Raw genomic sequence first — 22,282 nt, 5'->3', positions numbered from 1 at the left:
TGAGAAATATTTCACAGCTCGCCAACAGTTTCCTGATAATGGAAAAAAAAAATGTAATTGTCAGTGAGATAAAATCTCGGGTGTTTGGGTAGCGCTTGCGTGCGCACCCAGAAATACACCACTTGAGAATATATTTTTATTCCAATTTGCCAAACTGAACGCCACACCCAACTTCAACTTCAAAGGAGCTAAACACAGTGTTTTGTTTGACTCGTTTTTATGCTTCGGCAAATGTGGAACTGCAGCAGCCGAAAATATATCGCAAAATACAGCTATGCCAAAGCCAAAGATCAGAGAACAGAGGGACAATTTTCTTTTCACGTATAATATACATGAATTTACGGTCCAGTATACCAGTTGATCGCCCATCCGTAGCTTCTGAGCACTCGTTTTCCAGTCACTTATGGAACCAAATGACCATATTTTCCGTACTACAAGGCACACCAAAAAGCATTCGATTTTTTTCAAAAGCCGACAGTGCGTCTTATACTGTATATGGATCAATATTCTCATTTCTTGGACGTAGTATTTTAAATCTTCTGTCAAGCACTTTGTTACAGCTGCAGCGGTTGTGAAGGCTCAATATTAATGAAGCTGTATTTTATTGTATTCCTTTAGTATAACTCCATCTAGTGGAGGCATAATGCAACCGCAGCCACGATTGTAGCTTCTATTCTATGCGCCTTAAAATGTGCTGTGCCTCATAGATAAAATGGTTTTAAAATAGGCCATTCATTGAAGGTGCGCCTTATACCCCGAAGCGCCTTATAGTGCAGAAAATACGGTATGTGGCGAATGTAACCTCACTTTCAATTTCCTTTTGTCTCCCTTTTCAACCAAACCCACCCCTAAAATGGATCATACAGTTAACATACCCAGAGTGTTCACAGCCGTTGTTGGCAATAGCTGTCTCATTCATATCAGACAAGGTATTATTTATCCAAGTTCCTCGCACCGTGTGGCCGCCATTACTTCTTCTGGCTTGAGTAATGAGGAATGGGAATGAGTGGTGGAGGACGTGGGCAGGTGAGTCCTGAAAGCTGCCTTTGTGTGTCAGCTGGCAGCAGGAACACTATCCTCTACTGTGAAGACCCCCCCCCCCCCCACACCCCACCCCCGGCCCAAACACACACACACACAGAAACACACACTGTACGTATAGAGTAGAGGGCACCGACAAAAAAATGTGAAACGTTAAGAATTTCACAGAAAAGCAGAAGCGAATAGAGTACTCTTTCTTTTCACTCCTATTTCCATTGAAACTGCTCAAGACCCTTTTTTCCGCCCTACTCTACCTCAACTGCAATCGGTGTCATGGTGCGCGGCAGTTAATCCAGTATTCTAAAGCAGAAACGGCGAGAAAATAACAATGAGATACTGACTGCGCAAACCACACGGGTGTTTGCATCTGTATCTGTCCATCTCTTCTGGTTAGACCAAAGCAGTGGACTTGGGACGTCGGACAAAACCCAAAGAGCCAACACAGGATGGCCAGACCTGACATCTGAAACCCTTAAATCGAGAAATATGCGAGACGGACATATTAACCACAAATCTGGGGAAAATTGGAAATCTCTTGATTGTTTAGTTTCATTCGACATAATTTGAGTTACTCAAATAAAAAGGTGTCTGTTAGGTTGAGGAGTGGCGACTGGCTGTGTACTGATCTGTATTCTTGTTTGTTTGCTTCTCCATAGGAGGGGCCTGCCGACAGCAGTTGCGCCAGGCACCATGAGGCAGCAAGCTTGGCCGGAGAGAGTGAAGAAATCACCCTTCGTTCCCATCGAGCAGGCTGCGCCGGGGAAGAAACGCACGCGACATCGGCAGAAGCGCCGCATTCCTCAATCGAGACGGCTGGGCACTGGCATCTGAGCGCTGACGACAAAATGGGGTGGGGGGGGGACATTCCGAGGCTGACTGAGCGGAGACAATAATTTGGTTCTGTGTCCTCCTAAATGGCAAAGTGGACTCGGCAACACTTGGAGGAGACGGTAATGTCCTTGTCGACACATTGCCCTCCTTTAGAAGCTCCTTGTTAGAGGTCACTAGGCCGGCTCGCGCCCCTGTGAGGCTTCAAAGCTGAGGGGCAAAGGGGAGGAAAAAACAAGGACAAGTGAGCGAGAGACCCAAGAAGGAAAAAAAAAAATTAGACTGCGGCAGGCCCCCATGCAGGCGCGGAAGAAATATGTTCTGCTGGGCTTGTGTACATTCTGCTGGCTGGTTCTCTTTTACTTCGGTAGGGGAGTCCAGCTACCTGTACCTCTGCTCCGGATGCTGACAGGCCAGCAGGGTGAGGTCATGCGACCCTGGCCCAACTGGACCGACCGGGCCTTCCTGCCCTGCTATGCTCACCTGAACGAGCTCCAGACAGACCCCGGGACGTCCGAGTCGCCCGGGCAGCGGCGACAGGCGTGGTCTGTTATCTACAAGGACAGCCGCTGCCGCATGGAGACCTGCTTTGACTTTTCCCGCTGCCGGCGTCGAGGAAGAGAAGGGTTCCGGGTGTACGTCTATCCGTCGGAGAAAAACGACCGCGTCTCCGAAAGCTACAAAAAAATCCTGACGTCGATCGCCGAGTCACGATACTACACGTCGGATCCGCGTGAGGCGTGTTTGTTTGTGCTCGGGATCGACACCCTGGACAGAGACCAGCTGTCAGGACAGTTTGTGCCCAACGTGGATGAACGCATTCGGGGTTACCCTCTTTGGAACGACGGGCGCAATCACCTGATCTTTAATCTTTACTCGGGCACTTGGCCCAACTACACAGAGGATCTGGGTTTCAACATCGGCCAGGCCATCTTAGCAAGAGCCAGCCTCAACACGGAACATTTCAGGCCCGGTTTTGACATCTCCATCCCGCTCTTTTCAAAGGACCACCCGCAGAAGGGTGGAGAACGAGGCTGGTTGGTCCGGAACACCACCCCGCCGCGGAGGAAGTACCTGCTGATGTTCAAAGGGAAGCGCTACCTGACGGGCATCGGCTCGGACACCCGAAACGCTCTCCATCACATCCACAACGGGAAGGACATTGTGTCGCTCACGACATGCCGCCACGGGAAGGACTGGGAAAAGCATAAAGACGCCCGTTGTGATCATGACAACCTGGAATACGAAAGGTAAGAACAAGCCGGCCAGCCCCAAGGTTGATTCACGTTTTTTTCTCGGTCGTAAACACTTTCGTGGCTCGTTACAAAAACCTCCGGCATCCTTATTTTTTTTATCAGTATGTCCGCTGCGATGACTTGGAACTTCTCCCCCAATTATAGCCCAAGCGTTTCTGCGTTATTAATTCAACAGAGTGCTAATGACAGAGGTTATAGACAGATGATAAAAGACGACACTTTAGGACACGCCATCTGTTCTCGGCTACGCTCTCAACTTAAACCGAGCAATAAAACCCGAGTGCTGACAGCACTGCTCATTAGAAAGTCTGCGCCTTGCTTTTTTTTTCCGTTTAGAGACGGATGCGGAGTCCCTGAGATGGTACAAAATGACTCTATTAAGGAGTTGGAGATTGAGAGTTTTGCGTGGAATCAACTTTTCAGCAAGTTTGTGTTAGAAATTGGCAAAAACGAAACAGAAGGGAGGCGTGCCACCGTTCCGTTAGCCCTAGCTTACGTCGCGCAGTGTCCACTGTAGCTCCAACTGCGTCACTCTCCCATGCTGAAACCGATCTAAAATGTCCCTTGACATGCCGGTGTTTGACGGATTAGACGTTCAGCATAATTGGTGTAGCTGTTTAAACAACTGGGACTTGCTCTCTGCTGTTCTCTTCCAAAAACACCCGGCGGAGGCCATTTGAAAATGCGCCATACGGATTTAGCGAGCAAATACAACTCACCCTGAAACGGTAAATCGGTGTCTCCAACTGCACCCCTCCTTTCGGCTTGTTTACATTGGAAGGGTGGTCGGCGGCAAAACGATGAAATTGCTTCAAGCGCAATGAATGAGCCCATTTATTCTACGCCGCTGTTTCGTTTTGAGGAGGACTCCGGGGGGAGTTGTGGCCGTCTCGTGTGGCGTCGGGAGTCAAAAGCGTTAATGGCGGAAGGTCGATGTGGCATGAACGAAATTCCGCAATATCTGCTGGGTTTCTTTTCGCCGCTCATTTGCGAACATCGTCATGAAACAAAGTGGAAGTGATTGACAGTGAGGTATTCCTAATGCGAGTCGATGGAAGCATTATCTTTGAGGGTACCAAACCATTTTTCCTTAGCTCATTCATTACCAGCCAATTCTGGAGCAAGTCTGAAAAGACGTTTAAAAACGTCTTTGGGAGTGAATGAGTGAAGGGTACCACAATGTCCTTTTTTAAGAGTCTATGAGCTATTTCTTCTTTCTTCTACCAATCGGCTATCTCAAAAACAAAACAAATGAACAACAACAACCCCGACATGGTTATATATGTTATTCTTGCCCCAGTTTTTGTGCAAGTGTCACACTTAATGAAGCTCTTAAAAGGTGGTACCAGGTTAATGAGCGGATACATCTGCTCCGCCGGAGGATTAGCCTGAACGGACCCGGGACAAGACTGTCAACAGTGGGGAAGTGGGAGCAAGTGGGAAGGAGACAAATTCGAGGTAGGACGTGTTACCAAAGACAGAAAGGGAACAAGTCGTTACATAAAGATATCACGAGGGGAAAAATAAAAATAAGATTTTTCCTCCAGCAACTTTTAAGTAAATGCAAGAATGAGTCGGAGGTTGACAAAAAGTCAGACCTGTGGTTAAAAACAGGAATGGGAGGAGAAGGGAGAATTCTAAACACGGCCTAGTTTTCTTCACTTTGGAGGTTTCTCGAAAAAAAACGGAAGAAAAGGATAAGTTGTACAGTGAATGCAAATGAGCACAGGGTGGTGGGGTGGCGGTACTGACTGAGATATCCCCCCCCCCCCCCCCCCCCAAAAAAAGGAATTTGCAACAGACAACACCTCACAGCACCACCAACATAAAGATCACAAAATTTAAAATACGACTATGCTCAGACACAAGCCACGCAACATTCCGGCTTTGAATTCTAGTTCTGAACCGCCGCTATAAAGCAAACGGCGAGAGATGTTTAATCTAACATCCAGGAAATGTGCTTGTGCGCTCACAAAAACAAAATAGAACCGAGGGTGTGGGGGGATTCATAAATCAACATGCACCCTTGCATTGCTCACCCTTTGCTTAGATTTGTACTCCTTTTTGCTCAGTCTGTGGCTTACCGAAGTCCAAAAATAACATTTGATGCCTCAATCTTCGGGAAAAACTTGAAACATTGGTTAGAAACTGCTCGCCATTCTGTCCTTGCGGATCTTTCAATGGTTGCCTCTGGTTAAAAATATTGCATCGCATGTGGCATTTTCAGTCTCTACCGTCTCGAAATAGCTTGCATTTGTCCTTTCATGCGCCGGTTTGTCGCAAGCTTAAGTCGGTGCTCCCGTTACACTGCAAGGCCCACGAATGGCCATTTAGAAGCTACCAAAACAAAACCAAAAAAAATTCACCGCAATGAAAATGTTATGGATCTTGAAGGTCCTCTGCCATCGGTTGGTTCCAACTTTTGAATTCTACTCATTACGGCTAATCAACGGGGATTGTACACGACTGCCTAAGGCAGTTTTGTGAATCGTTGACTCCAATTTTACGATGACATGGATCGTTTATCCACTCCCTGCTCTAGTAACTACAGCTGGGTCCAAAAAAAAAAGTTTATTTGTTTTTGTCATACTATGTGCATGATAGCTTGTTGAATGCTTGAAATGAAATGAGCTAGCAGAATAGCGCCAGTCTACAGTATGTCAGCCACCGATCGCGTATCATGTATATAAGAAAGCGGGAATTGCTCCGGGGCTCTTGCACTTGTGTGGATAACAACCTAATGGGTGTCCATTGAGGGTCCTAATCGGGCCCTACATCAACCTTGGCTAACGCTGGCGGGATCATAGCAGGAAAGGTCTTTGGCAACCTTGCTTGCTGTTGTCCGGGCCAAGTGGAGCGGAAAGGCTTTGACAATGACAATGCAGAGGAGGAGGAGGAGGAAGAAGGCAGGGAAGGAGCAAGACGTGTCTAATTGCTTCTGCACTTAAGGAACAGGAACCCAATGTCCTGTTTTCACTTTGTTCGTATCATCGGATGGCATCTGCTTGAACCTCTGACCCCCATCGCCGTTTGCGCTTATGTAAACATGGCTCACCGATGCGGAAAGCAAATATGTGTATGACAAACGTGTGACATTTCGGTATGTTTAAATTTGAGATAAATGAAATGGGATTGCTCATAGAGAAATTTCATGATTAGCATTTTTGGCTACGCTAACAATTCAGGTGGTTTGGTAACAAGAAAATGCTGAAAGTAGATATCTTATTTATTACATATGAGAATTAAAAATGTTGGCAGACCTTTTAGAAAGGATCATGGAAGTTGACACGTTTGAGCTGCTTTCGCGGACCACATAAAATGATGTGGCGGGCCAGATCTGGACCACGGGCCTTGAGTTTGACACATGTGCACTAAAGGTTTGAATTTATATTTTTTTACTGATAGTTTCATAGTTTTAGTTTAAAAAAAAAATCAGCGAATGCAGAATGAGGCACAACGATCGCTGTAATACTGTATCGTCATTCTAATCCCAATCGCTGAAAGGTTCAAAGATACTCACTAATGTATGCTGCACTAATCTGATTTACGATACAGACAAAGGTTTTAATAACCCTGCGATGTATTAGGGTTAAACTGGTATTTAAACCAACTCGAACTCTCGAATGTTTAACTAGAGTATTCGATAGCCGCGTCGTGTTGGTACATTCCTTTGGGCATATTTAGACATCCTGAGTGAAACAACAACACAAATGTGCTCTGGTTACCCCTTGTTGAGACAACAAAATATTTGTCGTCTTCATCTTGAAGCTACATGTTTTTGTTTTTTTGGTCAGGCATCGAAAAGCGCATGCGAAGCTCCAATTAGTGCAAAGTACTGTCGTGATGGTCACTTACATGAACAAATTAACCGCGCGCCCCCCATCCAGAGTGACCTTTTTGTGCCCTTTGCTTCCCTTCAGTAACACTTTAAAAAGCCTAAATTGTCTATTAAAGACACTTTTCTGAATTCTGACCTGACATTTGTGTTATCCGAGCAGCATCTCTCCAATCAATAAGGTAGTCGATTTATTAAATGGTAAAGAGTGCTGGAAATATGCTACACGGAAACATATGATTGACTGAGACGGCCTCTGGCTTTGAACCAAAGGGTCTGAGATCTGAATCCCTGAGACCGAGTAACCCTGCAGTCCAGATATCCTGGACTTGAGCAGACAGAGCTCCCGTTCGCTCCCTACTGCGGTCCGTTTCCTTCAATCGGAAGAGCTAGCCCATATCTATATACGTATGTAAACAAAACATACTGTACGTATATGCTGGGGGGGTGAGCCCAACATCAACAAACACGGCAGACGACGTGTGCCAGAAGTTAGGCGCTCTTATATTCTGCACACAACTGAAGAATTCGCCGCACGCCATGAATTACTCATGAGGTTCAGTGTTGAACTTTAATTTAATGATAGCTGCACTGGGAGCGCTCGGCACTCCTCTCCCGTCTCCTTCTTCGTCACCTTTGATGAATGAGAAGCAAGTTGTGAGCGAAGCCCAAAAAAAAAATTTTTTTAAACGTTGCCGTGGTTGCTCTCAGAGCGGCTTTCAGTTATAGGACACAACCCACGAAACCGCCGTCGCTCCTCGCGGTGAGTGATGCACTTCCTTGACAGGTGGCCAACGACACCAAACAAGCCAGTTTGCGAGCTAGTTTGTCTGGATGCTGCTCAGGGTGTGGGACTCAAGTGACTCGATCAGGTTCCACGGTGTGTGCCAAATGGCTCCTCGCTGTAGCTATCTCTTCCTGTAAACTGTAATTTGTTTGGCAAACTTTTAGCGCCAGGTTGGAGTTCATCTGCGACTCACCGGTTAGTGTGCGCTAGTAAATTTTGCAGGGCCAACATGTCTGTCATTATTAAATCAAACATCATTCCAAGCCGAACCAAACTGTAATCGTCACGTCGCCATTGTCATTTTAACTTCTGTAAAGATTAGTACTATTTTCGTGAGTCACACCGTGGTCGTTATTTTAAATGTGCTTCCGCTACATTATAGCTAGTCACCGCCCAATTTGATTATTATAGTACATTCACGAAAACGACAGCAGCATTTCTTGAGCTACATTGCGGATTCAGCTGCTTCAGACTGCACCCGTTGAGCATCTCCTCCCTCACAAGACCCACGCAAGCACTCACCCCGTGTCACACTCCATCATGCTTCTCTAATAGGGTGGAGGCTAATCGGAGGCGCCCCGTTGACAGCGGTATGGTCAATCTATAAATCAATAATCCCGTTTCTGCAATTCTACCTCCCCCACTGGAGTCCGACGAACTCCAGGGAATCCGTGGAACTAAGAAATGTCTCGTGATCTATTAGAAAGCCCCCACAAAAAGCAATCCATGCTGCGACCGACCTTTTCTGTCTGTATATGGTCATTTAAAAAAATAATACCGTATTGGATTGAATATTAGATTATAAGACAACCCCCCTCTTTTTCAAGACTCAAGTTTGAAAAAAAGACTTTTTGAACCCCAAATTAATTTTTATACAGAAAATAATTACAGTACAGTCATTAGTGCTTTAGTGTAACAAATTATTCTAACAATTATATTATATTTTGCCTCATTCAAATCTTAATATCTGAACATTTAAATATGTCAACTAAAGTGCAATCACATTCGTAAATGAATGGCTTCTGTTTTTGAAATGTAAATTACATCCTAACTTCTCAGCTGCCGGTTGACCTGGCCGATCTTCGACCCACTTTTCTCTAGATTGTCGCTACGTTTCTCAATTTTCTGTTTTTACTTCTATATATTTTCTTCTCTTTTCCTTCTTACTGCAGTTTTTTATTTTTCTTCCTCGTGCTACCGTTATTTTCATTTTTATTCTTCGTGACAGGCGTTCACTTTGGCCTTGGTAGTCAAGTTCAACATTCGCTTCAATGCTATCTGGCGCCATCTAGCGTCTTGAATGGGTGTAATGTCTAGACCCCTAATATAAGACGACGCACACTTTTTCAGTCTTATTTCAATGCAAAAAACACCATCTCATATTCGGGGCAATACGGTACAATCTTTTGTTGTATCGCTAGTTTTTGTTCAGTTGTTAGTTCATGTGTCACCATATAGCTAACAGAGTGTTAAAACGACACACCCACACGAGACTAATAAACACCGCGAGTAAACGCGCCTGTATTTTTCTTCGTCGCGGCATCTGTTTATATAACATCAGCAGATGGGCCAGAGAAGGTTAGAAATTTTATCACCTATATACGTAAGGATCTATAAGTGTTCTCTCTGCGCCGCATTGCTTTCCAAGGTTAATGTGATGACGAGTAGACTTGCGGTGCTTTATTGATCCCAGTGGAAAAATTCTGGTAACTAAGAAGCTATCGCAGAACGAGTGCACTCAGTTTCGGGTCTAATATCTTGCGGAGTGACCGAGCGGTAGCGGTGAGCTCTGCAGTGCTCTTCATTCATAAATAAAGGAGCCAGCACTCAGGAAGAAAGAGAGCTTCGAATTTGGAACTTGTTAACAATTAATTATTGACTGTTTCTCTTTTTTTTTGTTTGTTTTTGTTTTTCTCCATAGCCGCATATTAGCAACTGACTTTTCAACATTATAGAGACATGAAGGACTGGATGTGGATTTTTTTTTTGGGGGGGGGGGCAATTTTTATTTATTCATTCATTTCAAAGCAGCTTCCAACCATCTTTATCGTCATGTATTTTATATACATCATACAGACGCTGTATTTTTTGAATGCGGTCAAACGCCTTATTTGGCTAAATCAGTGGACCCCGTCGTCCATTTTATCTTTTAAATAAATAAATACTGACTGGTCTTAATTCGCGGTGTGCTCATTCAGGCGAAAGCATTTGTCATCCCTGCGAGGCCGCTATGTTGGAATACTAATGTGGGGTTTTTTTTAGGGTGATGATGAGCTGGAAGCCCATGTTTGCCGCAGTCCTGTTTGGTGTCGAGATCTCACTGGAAGAAAAAAAAAGAGAAAGTATGTTTGAGGCAGATACAAATGATCATCAACTACTCTCTTTCCACCTCCTCCCTCTTGTTTGCGGTAATGCATCATTGATCTCTGCTGGGAAAAGATATTGCTAATTCACCGACCCCTTCTCCACCTTCTGCCCCGTCCGAAGCTCTTGACTAGATTCATCTGCTCGCCGACTGACTTCCCCGAAGCGCTAACTGACGAATTGCGTCAAGCGTTGCTAACGACAGTAGCAATTAAAAAAGAAAAAAAATTAGAGTAGTAAGTATCAAAGTGGATATGTTACATTAGTAAAGTCGTGAAACCGGTTTTCCTTAGTCTCGCCAAGCATCAGATTAGCATTAACAAGCATTAGCTTATTTGTAAACATCTAAAAAGTACACAAATTGGCATCTTCACCTCACTTTTATGCCGTTTCTGTGAACTGTTTAATGTTGTTGAGGTTACGATATATCAATGGATGAAAACTAACTTTGCGGCAGGATTGTCTTTCCTTAGTCTCACCAAGCATCAGCTTAGCACTAGCTTCTCCGTAAGCATCTAAAAAGTACACAAAATGGCATCTTTTACTCTCACTTTTATGCGATATCTGGTGACTGTTTAATGTTATTGAGGTTACGAGATTTAAATGGGTGACACAAACTTTGCAATCGGCTTGCGTTTCTTCGCAGTGGCATGTTTTTGTGAGTACATGCGCGGGTCCATGTGGCAAGGTAAAAAAAAAAAACAACCCTAAAAAAAGAGTATTCATGGTCCCTGCCATTTATGTAAAGCCGCATACAAATCTTTTTCTCCCTCTCTCTTTCATTTTGCAAGGGGTGCATTCTTTCCTCGTCTTTGCTCAGTTTTTTTTTTGTGTGTCATGCGCTATACATAAAAATAACAATTTGCATGACTTCTGACGTGCATAATGAGCACAATGTCAATCACTGTTTTTTTTTTTTTTAATGACATCTTCCTTATCTGGCTTCCCCACATGTGCGCGAGGGATGAGAAACTTGAGCGAGGAAGTATTTTGTTCTACTTTTGGCTCCAGTCTCTTTTCTTCCCCCCCAAAAAAGGCGGCACTGATTCTCTTCGCCTTTTTGGTGTAACGCAGAGCGATCGGGCAGTTCCCCGCTTGCCATTAAACTGGTCGGAGCTAATTAACTCAGCTGCCATTTTCTGAGGCGGAATTTGGACTGACTTCAATCTCCCGTTCTTGTCTTCGCTTTCTCCCAAAGAGCTTTAGACAAGCAGCAAGCGAGCCTACGCGGCTCAAAACCAGACCCCGCTGCTCAGTTCTGACATCAAATACCTGGCCTTATCCGGCTTTGGTAGGATATTGAAAGCTGGGCTTAATTGAGTGACAAAGCACAGTAATTTCATTGGAAACAATTGGGGGGCGAAGGGGTGGGGGGTGTTTGAGATATGTCAGCTCTCCGAGGATGGGATTGGTTTCAAGACAGCTGGGAAGGAATTTAAATTGTGATGCATACAAAATCTGCCTTTACCATTCATTCATGAAAGCGTGGAAGCTCTTGTGCGGTGTATCGTGATTTTTGGTCATTTTCGGTGTTCTTGTCGTGCTGGATGGTTGCGTCTGGTCTCACAGCCAATTGCATTTCGAGCCATGTTAGCTTGAGAGCCACCAGAAAGGGATTTTGTTATTGTATCCTTGGTGGCAGACTCATTCAATCGCGTAGTCACTGTCACGTAGCGTGGTGGACCCCAAAAAGCAGGCAAGAGGGAGGAGCAGGGTGAACTTGACGAGTTGTAGTTGAACTTGACGAGTAACAAACCAAAACCATGGCTGTGGCAAAAAAACTAACAGGAACAACAACAAAAAAAAATAAACATGGAAGTAGCAAGGAGGAACAAACAAACAAGACAGTAGCCAACGGCACAATGACCCGACCATAATGACCAACGTGTGTGTAGATGCACTGAGAGCCCGACAGTGCCACCTGTTGGTCAAACAGAATCATGACAGTCACGGCCAAGCCAAACAGCCATATTGCCGCCCACCCCACCTCTGACATTTCCCACCCCAAGGCAACCAACTACTGAACGTTATCTGTGGTTATACAAGTCATCCGAGAGCCGACGAAAACGACAATAATGATTTGTTTATCCCTTGTTTCGGTTGATTTGGATGGCCGAGTGAGCCTGTGAGTCATTATTTCTTCTCCGATGCCGATCCTCATTTTTGTCCTAATGATGGATCCATGCAAGAGTGCGTATGGGCGGTGTCACTGAGGACTATGCTAATACAGAAGAAAAAAAAAACAATAAAAATATGTCGACCCTCAACCCCCGTGAGATGCACCATACGACCGATGATTGTGTCGCTGCAGAAAGACGCTCCCTCTCAGCTCCGCGTCTAATTAACTTTCCGCTCCATTATCGCTGTGTTTATGTTACACGCGTGTGGGAGTGTCGGGCACGCGGGCGGGGGTGGCCGATTCATCGTGCCGCTTTCACGAAATTATTTCAGCGCAGTTAAACTGTTGTCTTAGTGTCGAAGCGGGAGGTGGAGGTGGGGGGGGGGGGGGGGGGTTGCGACTTTTGGTTCCGGGGGTGGCGAGTTATTGCTGAAAGCAAGCTTTTGTTTGTTTGTTCAAATATTTATAATATAATATGTAATAATAATAATAATAATAATATATAAATTAATATACAGAGCAGCAACCTCACCGCCATATTTTTTAAATTTTTATTTTATTTTTTACTCCTGAGTCCTCATCCCATCAGACTTTTGCATCTCCCGCTACAGAAGAAGCTTCATTCCGTTTCCGTTCCAACACTTCGTTAAACCTTTTGCCAGTTAGTCATTCATAATGCAAATCGCTAACCTTCAGGCTATCTTCCAAACTTCTATCTCAGCTTCCCCGAGTGATTTTTTTTTTTTTCTCCCCACTCAACTTTGCCCTACTCCACTTAATGCCACCCTGGTTCTGTGAAGGATTATCTGCAGACATCCGAGCTCTCCCGCACTCGATTTTTACCTCCGAATAAAGACAAGCGATTCAGACGTTGCCCAAGTGACCTTTTTAGCCATGCCCCCCCCCCCAGCCCTCTGGCATATTATATTGAATTAGCAAGGTGTGAGTGCACCCCCTCAAAATAAATTGACTCGCATGACCATTGTAAGTACATCATTCAAAACCACGCTGGGAATCCTTTTGCTCGCCGACGATAGAGAACACGAGGCCAAATCTAAAGGTGTTTTTGTGGCGCTGGTTCGTGGTTATTGTTTTACAACAAAAGTTATCGGATCGTCAAGACTCAACAGTGGTCTTGAAACTGAGATTGAAAACATTGAAGGCAAATGTATGCGGTTGACAGCAGGTCTGTTCGTGGGGGGAAAAAAAAAGAGATAATTCATTCTGTGAGTAGACGCCTCTGCATATTTTTTTTTCCTGAAAGGATGACAGCTGGAAGACAAGTTCCTCGTTCAAGTATATGCAGAAATGATGCAAATATTGAAACAATGTGTTTACATCAGCATTGTGTCCAATGCGTACTTTTTGATGGATGTCTGGATTCTTATTCACCTTTTCAGGGGACAGCGCTTAGGATGGTGGAGAGCTTATCGGGTTATCGTGATTTGTGCATGAAAGGGTTAAACTGCCCCTGATACATCGACAGCCGGAGATAATTACAAAGTACGCCATGGGAACTTTTCCTTTGGGAATGGATGTTCCTCGACGGAATTTCGTCAGGCAGCCGTAGAGTTGTTTGTTATTGTGCTCGTTTACCAGCCTCCGAGCCGTCCAGCCAGCAGACTCTCAATGGAATGTTCTGGAGAGGCATCTGGAGTGAGTCCAAGTCCTCCACAGTGCAGCCACTGTCTCCATGTCTCAGTGCGCTGAGTGCTACTCAAGCTGCGGATGGCCAGTGTGCATGAATGTATGTATAGCGTGTCGACATCCTTGATGGGGAAAGGGGGGGAAAAAAAATCCAATTCAAGTGTAATGTTAATGTTTTGACTTTTAACCCTTTCGGGGACAGCGGTTGATACAGTGGACAGCTTGTCGTGTTATTAGGTCACAGAGTGCACGAAAGGGTTAAATCTGAAGGAAGTGGTTTCGAGACGGAGCTTTTTCCGATAAAGTAGGCCATTGATATCTCGCCATGCGAGGGTTATGTAGCCCACTGCACTTTCCCGAGAAGATAAATGGAACTGAAGCGCATGGAGGTGCTATTTTGAGAGATGCTAAACTGGAATTGGATTGGCTTCACAGTGCAGAGGTACCGGGTTCGATTCCAGCTCCGGCCTCCCTGTGTGGAGTTTGCATGTTCTCCCCGGGCCTGCGTGGGTTTTCTCCGGGTGCTCCGGTTTCCTCCCACATTCCAAAAACATGCGTGGCAGGCTGATTGAACACTCTAAATTGTCCCTAGGTGTGAGTGTGAGTGCGAATGGTTGTTCGTTTCTGTGTGCCCTGCGATTGGCTGGCAACCGATTCAGGGTGTCCCCCGCCTACTGCCCAAAGACAGCTGGGATAGGCTCCAGCACCCCCCGCGACCCTAGTGAGGATCAAGCGGCTCGGAAGATGAATGAATGAACGAATGAATGAATGAATGAATGAATGAATGTTTGTCATCGCGCACCAGCCTCAAATAAGTCGGGCGGGATCACCTCTGCTTGTTCTCGAAGGAGACAAAACGCTCGCAACCATTTAAGAGTCAAATCAAGCGAATTCTTGTTTTGTTTTTTTGTTTTTTAAATGGCAGCTTTTTTTCGAATGTATTTGCCGGTAACAGCAGTTTCCGGTGTTTGCCGGTGTTTCATAAATATGATTGGAGCGCTTTAGATTGTCTTCGTTCAGCGACGGTGTTTCATTGACGCATTAACAAGTAAACGGACAGATTGGCGACGGAACAAATTCAGTACATTTGAGGTATATGGACCATTTAATAATTAAAATGATGACCAACGGAAGTGAATTGGTGAGCATTATCTAAAAACATTTGGGACACTTGAATGCAAGTGGTAATTCCGTTTTTTTTTTCTTCGTCATTGGATTGCAAGAAACAATTTTCTAGTGCCTCTGCCATTCGCAGCTTTCCATGCGACTAATCATAATCCAAATAATTAATTCTTTTTCTCCTACTATTTTGTTCGATTTTGCGAGCTGTGCAAAAAAACAAAACAAAAGTAAATTTAGATGGAATTTTCAAACATGCTAAAAGCAGACAAAGCTTCTGCTGTTTGTGTGCAGTAATTATCTGCAAAACGAACGCGCAACTAAATCCGAGGCGTACGATGTGGAAAGTGAGCACGGTGTGGAAAGGCTGTTTTGTTGTGAGCTCAAGATGGAAACTTCACTCGAGCGTCAAAGTTCCCCGTGTACTTGAGAGCAGCTACTGTAAATCGTCTGTGCGTACTGCAGAACGCATTAGACACATGCCTGTGCACAATCAACCGGGAGCTGACTTCACACACATGACCTTGTCTTGAGGAATCTCTTTACCCCGGATTTCGTATTCAGTACACGGATATATCTCCTGACGTCATATAAGATATCCTTTATTCGTCCCACACTGGGGAAATTTACAACTGTATTTACAACCTGTGGTCCCCAACCACCGGTACCGGGTCGAACAAAGACAGACCTGCGCGATGTGAATTTACTCCCCATTAGAGGAAGCTGTTGTGCCTGCCATATCGTCGAGAAACGCGTTGAATTATTTGAACGAGTTAGCACCAAAGTGTGAATAAAATGAAAAAAAGCGAGTGGAGTTAGCACAGCCTGACAGCGTAAACATTAGCAGTTTAGTCGCTAACAACTAGCCGGATGAAAGTAAAAATCAATCGTGTCGTCTTTGGTTCTGTCACATACGCAATTAGCAATGATGCTAACGTCCTATGTAGGATCGTAACTTTGAAATTATTATACTTATCGTATAAGGTGTATTTATTATTCCTGGTAAGTCCATTCCCTAATAGCTCCTAGCGCTATATTATATTATGCTACATTTGTTGCGCAGCAGACTAACATTGTTTGTAATGAATTAATGTTTATAAAATGTTGAATTACTCTTTTATTATCTTTGTTATCAGTAGCGGTGCTTTAAAAGTGGCAATTTAAAAAGCAATGAAAAAAATGGTTGCCGCTCCGCCAGCATGGGAACCTGCTGTCGGCTTCCGAAAGCAAATGCATACCGTGTACGGTACATCTTCATCCCAGTGGGCGGAAGCCTGTCAATTATTTATGTGCTGCACGTCCACTCGAGTGAAGATGGTTGGCTGGCGAAAGAGCTTTTTGTGGAGGAAGTTTTTGAAGGAGGTGAAATGCCAGAAAACGTCGGCTAGAATTAATTTTTTAAATGTGTTGACAATAACCGATTCCAAGCTGCACCGCCATTGAGTGATTCCAAAAAGCTTTTCTTCTCCCTCAGCACTCTTTACTCCCGCCGCCACTTCCACTTTTCCCTTTTTTTCCTCCATCGCTGAACATTTTGAATAGACTCCTGTTGCCGCACTGTAATTTATCTCTCTCTTCTCTCGCCTTTTTACTCTGTAATTCGCCGTGCCCTTCGGCTGTCTTCAGCGTTGAATGATTCCTTGTTTACGACCCTTGCAAAAAAAAAAAAGAAAGAAAGAAAAAAAAAGACATCTGTTATCTGCCCACCTTGGGTTGTCTCTTTGACAGTTGCTCATTCTCCTCCTTCTCTGCTCCAGATTGACTTCGGCCCGCTTAAAATATCCTTCGCGGCTGAATGAGGTTACCGCAAGCTCATTTTTGGCTCGGACGTTCAATCTTTCTAAATCGATAGTCATTTGGGATGAGAAAACCAAAAATTGAAATTGTTCTTCAGCGATGCTTATGCGGCTTACAGACGCATACCAGAAAGTCTTGGCTTGGCTAACAAATGATCCCGTCAACACGATTTCATATGGATCTGGTCGTTATTTACGGAATGAGGCAACAGAGACGAGGAACAAAAGTCATGTTTCGTTACAGAGAGGACCGAAAATATGTCCAGTAAGAGGCTGGCAGCGCATAATCGGTGCATGAAATGGTTAAACAAGAGGTGGGGAAAAATGGAATTAGCCTGGGAGTATTGTGCTTTTCAACACTTGGAACACACATTGGCTCCATATGACTTAGTCGCCTTTTTCGTCGCAGGCCTTTGTGTTAGCCCGAAAGAAAAGGTTCAACTCAATTGACTGACGGCCACAGACGCGCAGGCATTCTCCAGTGATCCAGCAGTCTCTGTCAACCTTTTCCCACCCGTTGGACTTCAAAAGACGCCGCGGCGCGGCAAGCCATACCTATTGTCGGCCCCACCTGCGTTTGGGTGGTCCAACCGCCGCTGCTATTAGCGCAGCTGCTTGTCTATACGTCGCGGTATTTGCTCAGAGTTTTTTTTTAACCGTAGCGCTATTCCTCTGATGTTTGTTTGTTTTGTTTTGCTCTGACACATGCTGGTGGCTCTTGAATTGACCAGATTTTTTGGGGGGGGGCGGTGGGGGGGTTGCGCTGTTCCGAAGGATGTGCTGCTCACATCGTGGATGTGAACTATAAGTGGGAGTCGGAACTTGTCATTGATATGTAAGTTGAAGCTAAACGGCATCTTCTTTTTTTTTTAATCTCACCCAAAAGACCATCTTAAGACATGTTCACTGCTCCTTTCACTTTATAGCCGTCCTTGTTTCCCATCCTTCTGCTTTCCATCTTATCTTATTTTGTAAATTATGGAAGAAAGTAAGAGAAGACTCCCACTTCAGAGTCCCCTTCAGACATTGGGTAAAGCATCCAGTCGAAATGGGAAATGAAAGCGAGATTTTGGCTTGTGTGCCTGCTGTGAGTGAGTGAGTGGGAGGTAAGGGGGGGGGGGGAATAAAAAGATGGAAAAGTGAGTCCAGTTGACGCCTTGCTCTGTATTTATAGGCAGAAAACCTGATTTGAGATCAGTCACCCTTAACTTGCAAGCAGATGCAACATGTATGCTGGATATCTGTATCTATATAGATATGCAGGTATATATATAGATATAGATATAGATAGATAGATAGATAGATAGATAGATAGATAGATAGATAGATAGATAGATAGATAGATAGATAGATAGATAGATAGATAGATAGATAGATAGATAGATAGATAGATAGATAGATAGATAGATAGATTTGTTTTTCTCGTGTGGACTTATTGAGCTTTATCCAACAAGCTAAACCGAAACCCAAAGCTATTCGATTTTTAGATGGAGCAGTACTTTTCTCCCTTTCATAATTTTGCTGCCGTAAATTGGGAATTTCTCGTATTGTGAAACAAATAAAGGTTTTCTTATCTTTTCTTACCTTATGTTTACCTGCTCAAAGTTGGTAAACATTTTGTCAACGCTAACATTTTTAAGTGTCGGTCGTTTGGCGCTTTGTGTCTTTTGTCTCTTCATTTAGGTTGGCCTATTTTTCATAGTGCTTTTTTTTTTTTTTGGTCTTCTAACCTTGCCAAAATCATCAAATTTTTATCTCCTAAATATTCCAAACGCCTCTTGCCTTCTTTCTTCCATTGTCAAAAGAGCTGCGAATGGCTTGATGGCTGCCGTGGCCCATGTCGGTGTGCCGGCCGTGCTTTTAGCCTAATGGAGAGACAGCTGTTGCTCCCATTTCTATATATATAACTAAACGACACCGCACGATGAGGCTTGTCACACCCACTCAATAGCCATTCCACGGGGCGCACCCGTTGTATTAATATGCACACTATTTCAGTTATATAAAATAATAAAATCAGAATAATCTTCCAGCTTTCCGTCCTTGTTTTTTAGGGCCTGCGTTCAGAATATTTTGTTTACGCGGTGTGTAAGCACATTGGATGAACCCTCAAAAATGGTTTTAAAGTGAAAATAAATCAACATTAAATAGATTTGGCAACAAAAAATAAATAAATAAAGCACTCTCATAAGCCTAGCCGGAACGACTTAGGAGTACAGTATTTACTGTTGCTGTAATCTGCATAATGCTCCCAAATTTGGCAGCAAATAGATGCTGGGATGCGCTTTCAAATCCGACGTGTATGTGAACATTTTTTTGAGGCAAAACAAAACTTTTTCAAGGTGCTCTTTTGTGTGTATGTGTTTGCGTGTGACGTATATTCCGCACAATAAACGCATCCAACATCTTACATGCATATTTGCGTTTAGCCGGCGGCTCTTGCGTGCATGTGTGCGAGTTTGCCTGTGCGAGCGCCGGATTGAGGTATAAGTAACAGTGTTAAGGGATGAGCCGGTTGCGGGGTCGTATCTTTTCAGATTAGAGAGCTTAGTCCCTTCGCTCGCCGTGTAATTAATGGGAGTCGTCGGGAGAGAGGCCGATCAAGACAAAGGGGCAAAGAACAAGAGGATGGGCTCAGCCGAGGAGGGATTGTGTGCATGAACAGGGATATGGGAGGGGATGATTGTCTGTGCAAGTTGCAGAAGTGCGGCCAAAAGTAAACCGTCAGGAGAATGCAGCCAATCGGGCCCAAAGTCCAGCGAAACCGTTTCAATATTCACCGTGTCATACATAATCGACTTTTTAGTGCATTGGAATCAATATTTATGTTGTTCGGATACCGTATAGCATTTTTGGGAACACAAAAGAGACGAGACAAGGTGATACGATACAATGCCATGTGAGTGCATGTGCTCACTGGTTGTAATAGAATAGCTTTATTTTGTTGTCTGTAGTGTTTTGATTTTTGTTTTAATAATCTTTTTTTGTGTGCAAGTTTGGTATGTTTTTTTTTCCAGGGTTGGGGTAATATGCATTGTTTTATTTTACTATTAGTTATAGTATTCGTTTTAGTATTGGTTGTATTTATTTTTAAAATTTTTAATATGAAGTATTTGTTGACTGTAATTATTGTGTAACGCAAACTGCATTTTTATTTATGGCTCATTTTTCGTCAACTATAATAACCTTGATATTTTCCAGGAATATATATTTTTTTAATTTGTTCTCTGGTTATTGGTATTACCTCGGGCTGGCCGTTTCGTTGTCTCGCTTTGTTTTCTCAGCTATGTGACGTCTGCGTTCTAGTTTTGTGACAAGATCGAGAATAAAGATGAGGTGGCAGAGAGTGAGGAGTGAAAGACGGATACGAAGGAGTGATTGAGGGGAGGCGGCTAATCCGTCCATCTGTTACTAGAACAGGCAGTCACTTTGCCATTGGAGGAGGTTTCCTACGTCTGCTGCAGGATAGGATTAAGCACCGGGATGCAAAGAGAGATTGGTGAAAGTCGAAGATGTAGGTGAGGGAGATGAGAGTTGAAAAAGAGAAGGACGAATGAGAGAATGGTTGCAAGGGTTCGGCATCAATGTGACAGGAAAAAAAAACTGTTGGCTTTTGGTCAAATGTAAATTAATAGCGAGGAAAACAATTGTTGAGGTGGATTAACAAACTGTACACGTGAGTAAACGTGACAAGAAGGTTCAGGGGTGGCAAACCGCGATACAAACGAGATCAACCATGAAAGTGGAGAAAGGAAAAAAAGAAACTCGAAGGAGGTTCAAACGGAAGAGATTGGCAAGCTGGCGAAAATACTCCAAAGAGGGGAAGTCTCCTTATCAGACAGCCACACGCTAGCTTTGATCCGTCGTCTGGTATCACGCTGCGCCCCGATGCCTTGACATTAATAAAGCAATCCCGCTGTGCTGCGCCACCGCTGCCTCCGCGTCTGAAACCGCCGCCCAAGCGACAGAAACGCGTCAAAATTCCCAAAAACTCGATCAACAATATCGCGTGAAGTGGTCCACTCATCCGACCGGTGGCTTCGTGACCGCGAATGGGAGGGAGGTAGGGGGGGGGGGGTTGGGACACACCATTTTATCGTACTCGCAAATACGATACTACTCTTGTCATCACAAACGAGGAACACTTGGCTTTACTTGCGTGTCGAAGCTGCAGCGCATGACGCAATAGAATGGCGCCCGGAGACAATATACAGTAGCTTCTTTAACTCATTCACTCCCAAAGACGTTTTGAAACGTCTTTTCAGACTTGGTCTAGAATTGGCTGGTACTGAATGAGTTAAAGAATATGTCGTGCATACACAAGCCACAGCATCCACTCTTTGGCCCCTGGTCATGCATCGTGTGCACCAAAACAAAAACAACCACAAAAAGACCAAAAAGTGGGTCAGGCTAAGCGGCTCCTTCCTAACCACATTTGTCATCCACAAACAGGGTATGCACGTTTTGTTAATTTTCTTATACTAACGTTGTACCCCAATTTTTTAGCACCTGTCGCTGGCAGCAGTTGACGGAATGATTCATGCACCGGGTTTGCATTTTTACATCAAAGCTCGATGAAATATGAACAGGGGCTGATGCCCCCAACCCTTATGTCTCTTTTTATTTTTTTAAACAAATCTATAGGCCATAGTTGCTGATGCGAATCTTTTTACAACACGGTGCATATAGCTGTGCCAACATGTATATGGATGAAAAAAAAAGAAAGCCGGGATGATTTATGACTGTACATACTGTAAACTGAAGTGTTCTGACTCAGTCGCAAAAGCCCCGCTTTAGTTGACGTTTGAAGGTTGTAAAGGATAATGTCTCAAAAGAAGAGGCCGCCATCGCCGTGGTAGCGTTTCCATATCGTTAAGCGCTCGTTTTACTTGAGTTGGTCTGCATTTTTATTCGATTGATGCCCTTTTCTATTCATGAATGATTTTTAAAACATTTTTTTTTTTAGGTTTGACTACCAGGAGCTACTTCACAACTCCACCTTTTGTCTAGTGCCTCGAGGACGACGCTTGGGCTCCTTCCGCTTCCTCGAGTCCTTGCAGGTAAATACAAAAGAAAAATGGAGCATTCGCACACACACTACGATGGCAACAGTCGGAACAGGCCGAAAATGAACGAAAGCTAAAGATACAAATAAACAAATCTCTTTTTTTCCCCACCCAATTCCTCCTCCCACACGGCTCCCGGCTCCCGGTCGATTCTGATCAACGTGTTGGGCACCTCTGCCTTAAAATCAGAGGTGATTCGATCACTAGCTTAGCGCTTAGCGCCGTTGTTTGCGCATGAGCACTGATGCGGTCATCTGATTGGTTGCTTTCTATGTCAATCAAATAACGGGATTGATGATAGGCTGATGTAGTGCGTTCTGTGTAGTTAACGCCTTTATTTGAACGGCATCGCCACTGCCGAGGCGTTTTCGATGTTTGTCGTGCGAAAGCCCGGGAGCCGCATTGAACCAGCCAAAGACCCGCA

The 22,282-nt window shown here is 44.3% G+C and overlaps 1 protein-coding gene and 2 long non-coding RNA genes across 4 annotated transcripts in view; 1 reads left to right on the top strand and 2 right to left on the bottom strand.

Annotated features, from left to right (window-relative positions):
• Positions 1–200: 200 nt before the first annotated feature.
• Positions 201–5,977, bottom strand: LOC127604527 (uncharacterized). Its single transcript, XR_007963347.1, has 2 exons — positions 5,165–5,977; positions 201–2,079 (listed from the first exon to the last, which is right to left on the bottom strand). It is a non-coding gene; the product is annotated as an uncharacterized LOC127604527 (long non-coding RNA).
• ext1c (exostoses (multiple) 1c) overlaps positions 2,073–22,282 on the top strand; it is a 29,810-nt gene continuing 9,600 nt past the window's right edge. For both annotated transcript variants that reach the window (XM_052071632.1, XM_052071631.1), the window contains exons 1-2: positions 2,073–3,119; positions 21,759–21,852. In XM_052071632.1, the coding sequence (XP_051927592.1) occupies positions 2,167–3,119; positions 21,759–21,852 (1,047 nt within the window). In that variant the 5' untranslated portion in view covers positions 2,073–2,166. The remainder of the gene's footprint in view (positions 3,120–21,758; positions 21,853–22,282) is intronic.
• Positions 9,998–10,632, bottom strand: LOC127604531 (uncharacterized). The gene is made up of 3 exons (XR_007963350.1): positions 10,559–10,632; positions 10,206–10,306; positions 9,998–10,067 (listed from the first exon to the last, which is right to left on the bottom strand). It is a non-coding gene; the product is annotated as an uncharacterized LOC127604531 (long non-coding RNA).

Source organism: Hippocampus zosterae, chromosome 7 (genome assembly GCF_025434085.1).
Source record: "Hippocampus zosterae strain Florida chromosome 7, ASM2543408v3, whole genome shotgun sequence".
Classification (NCBI taxonomy): Eukaryota; Metazoa; Chordata; class Actinopteri; order Syngnathiformes; family Syngnathidae; genus Hippocampus; species Hippocampus zosterae.
Note: the sequence above shows the minus strand (reverse complement) of the source record. Positions and strands in the feature narration are given on the sequence as shown.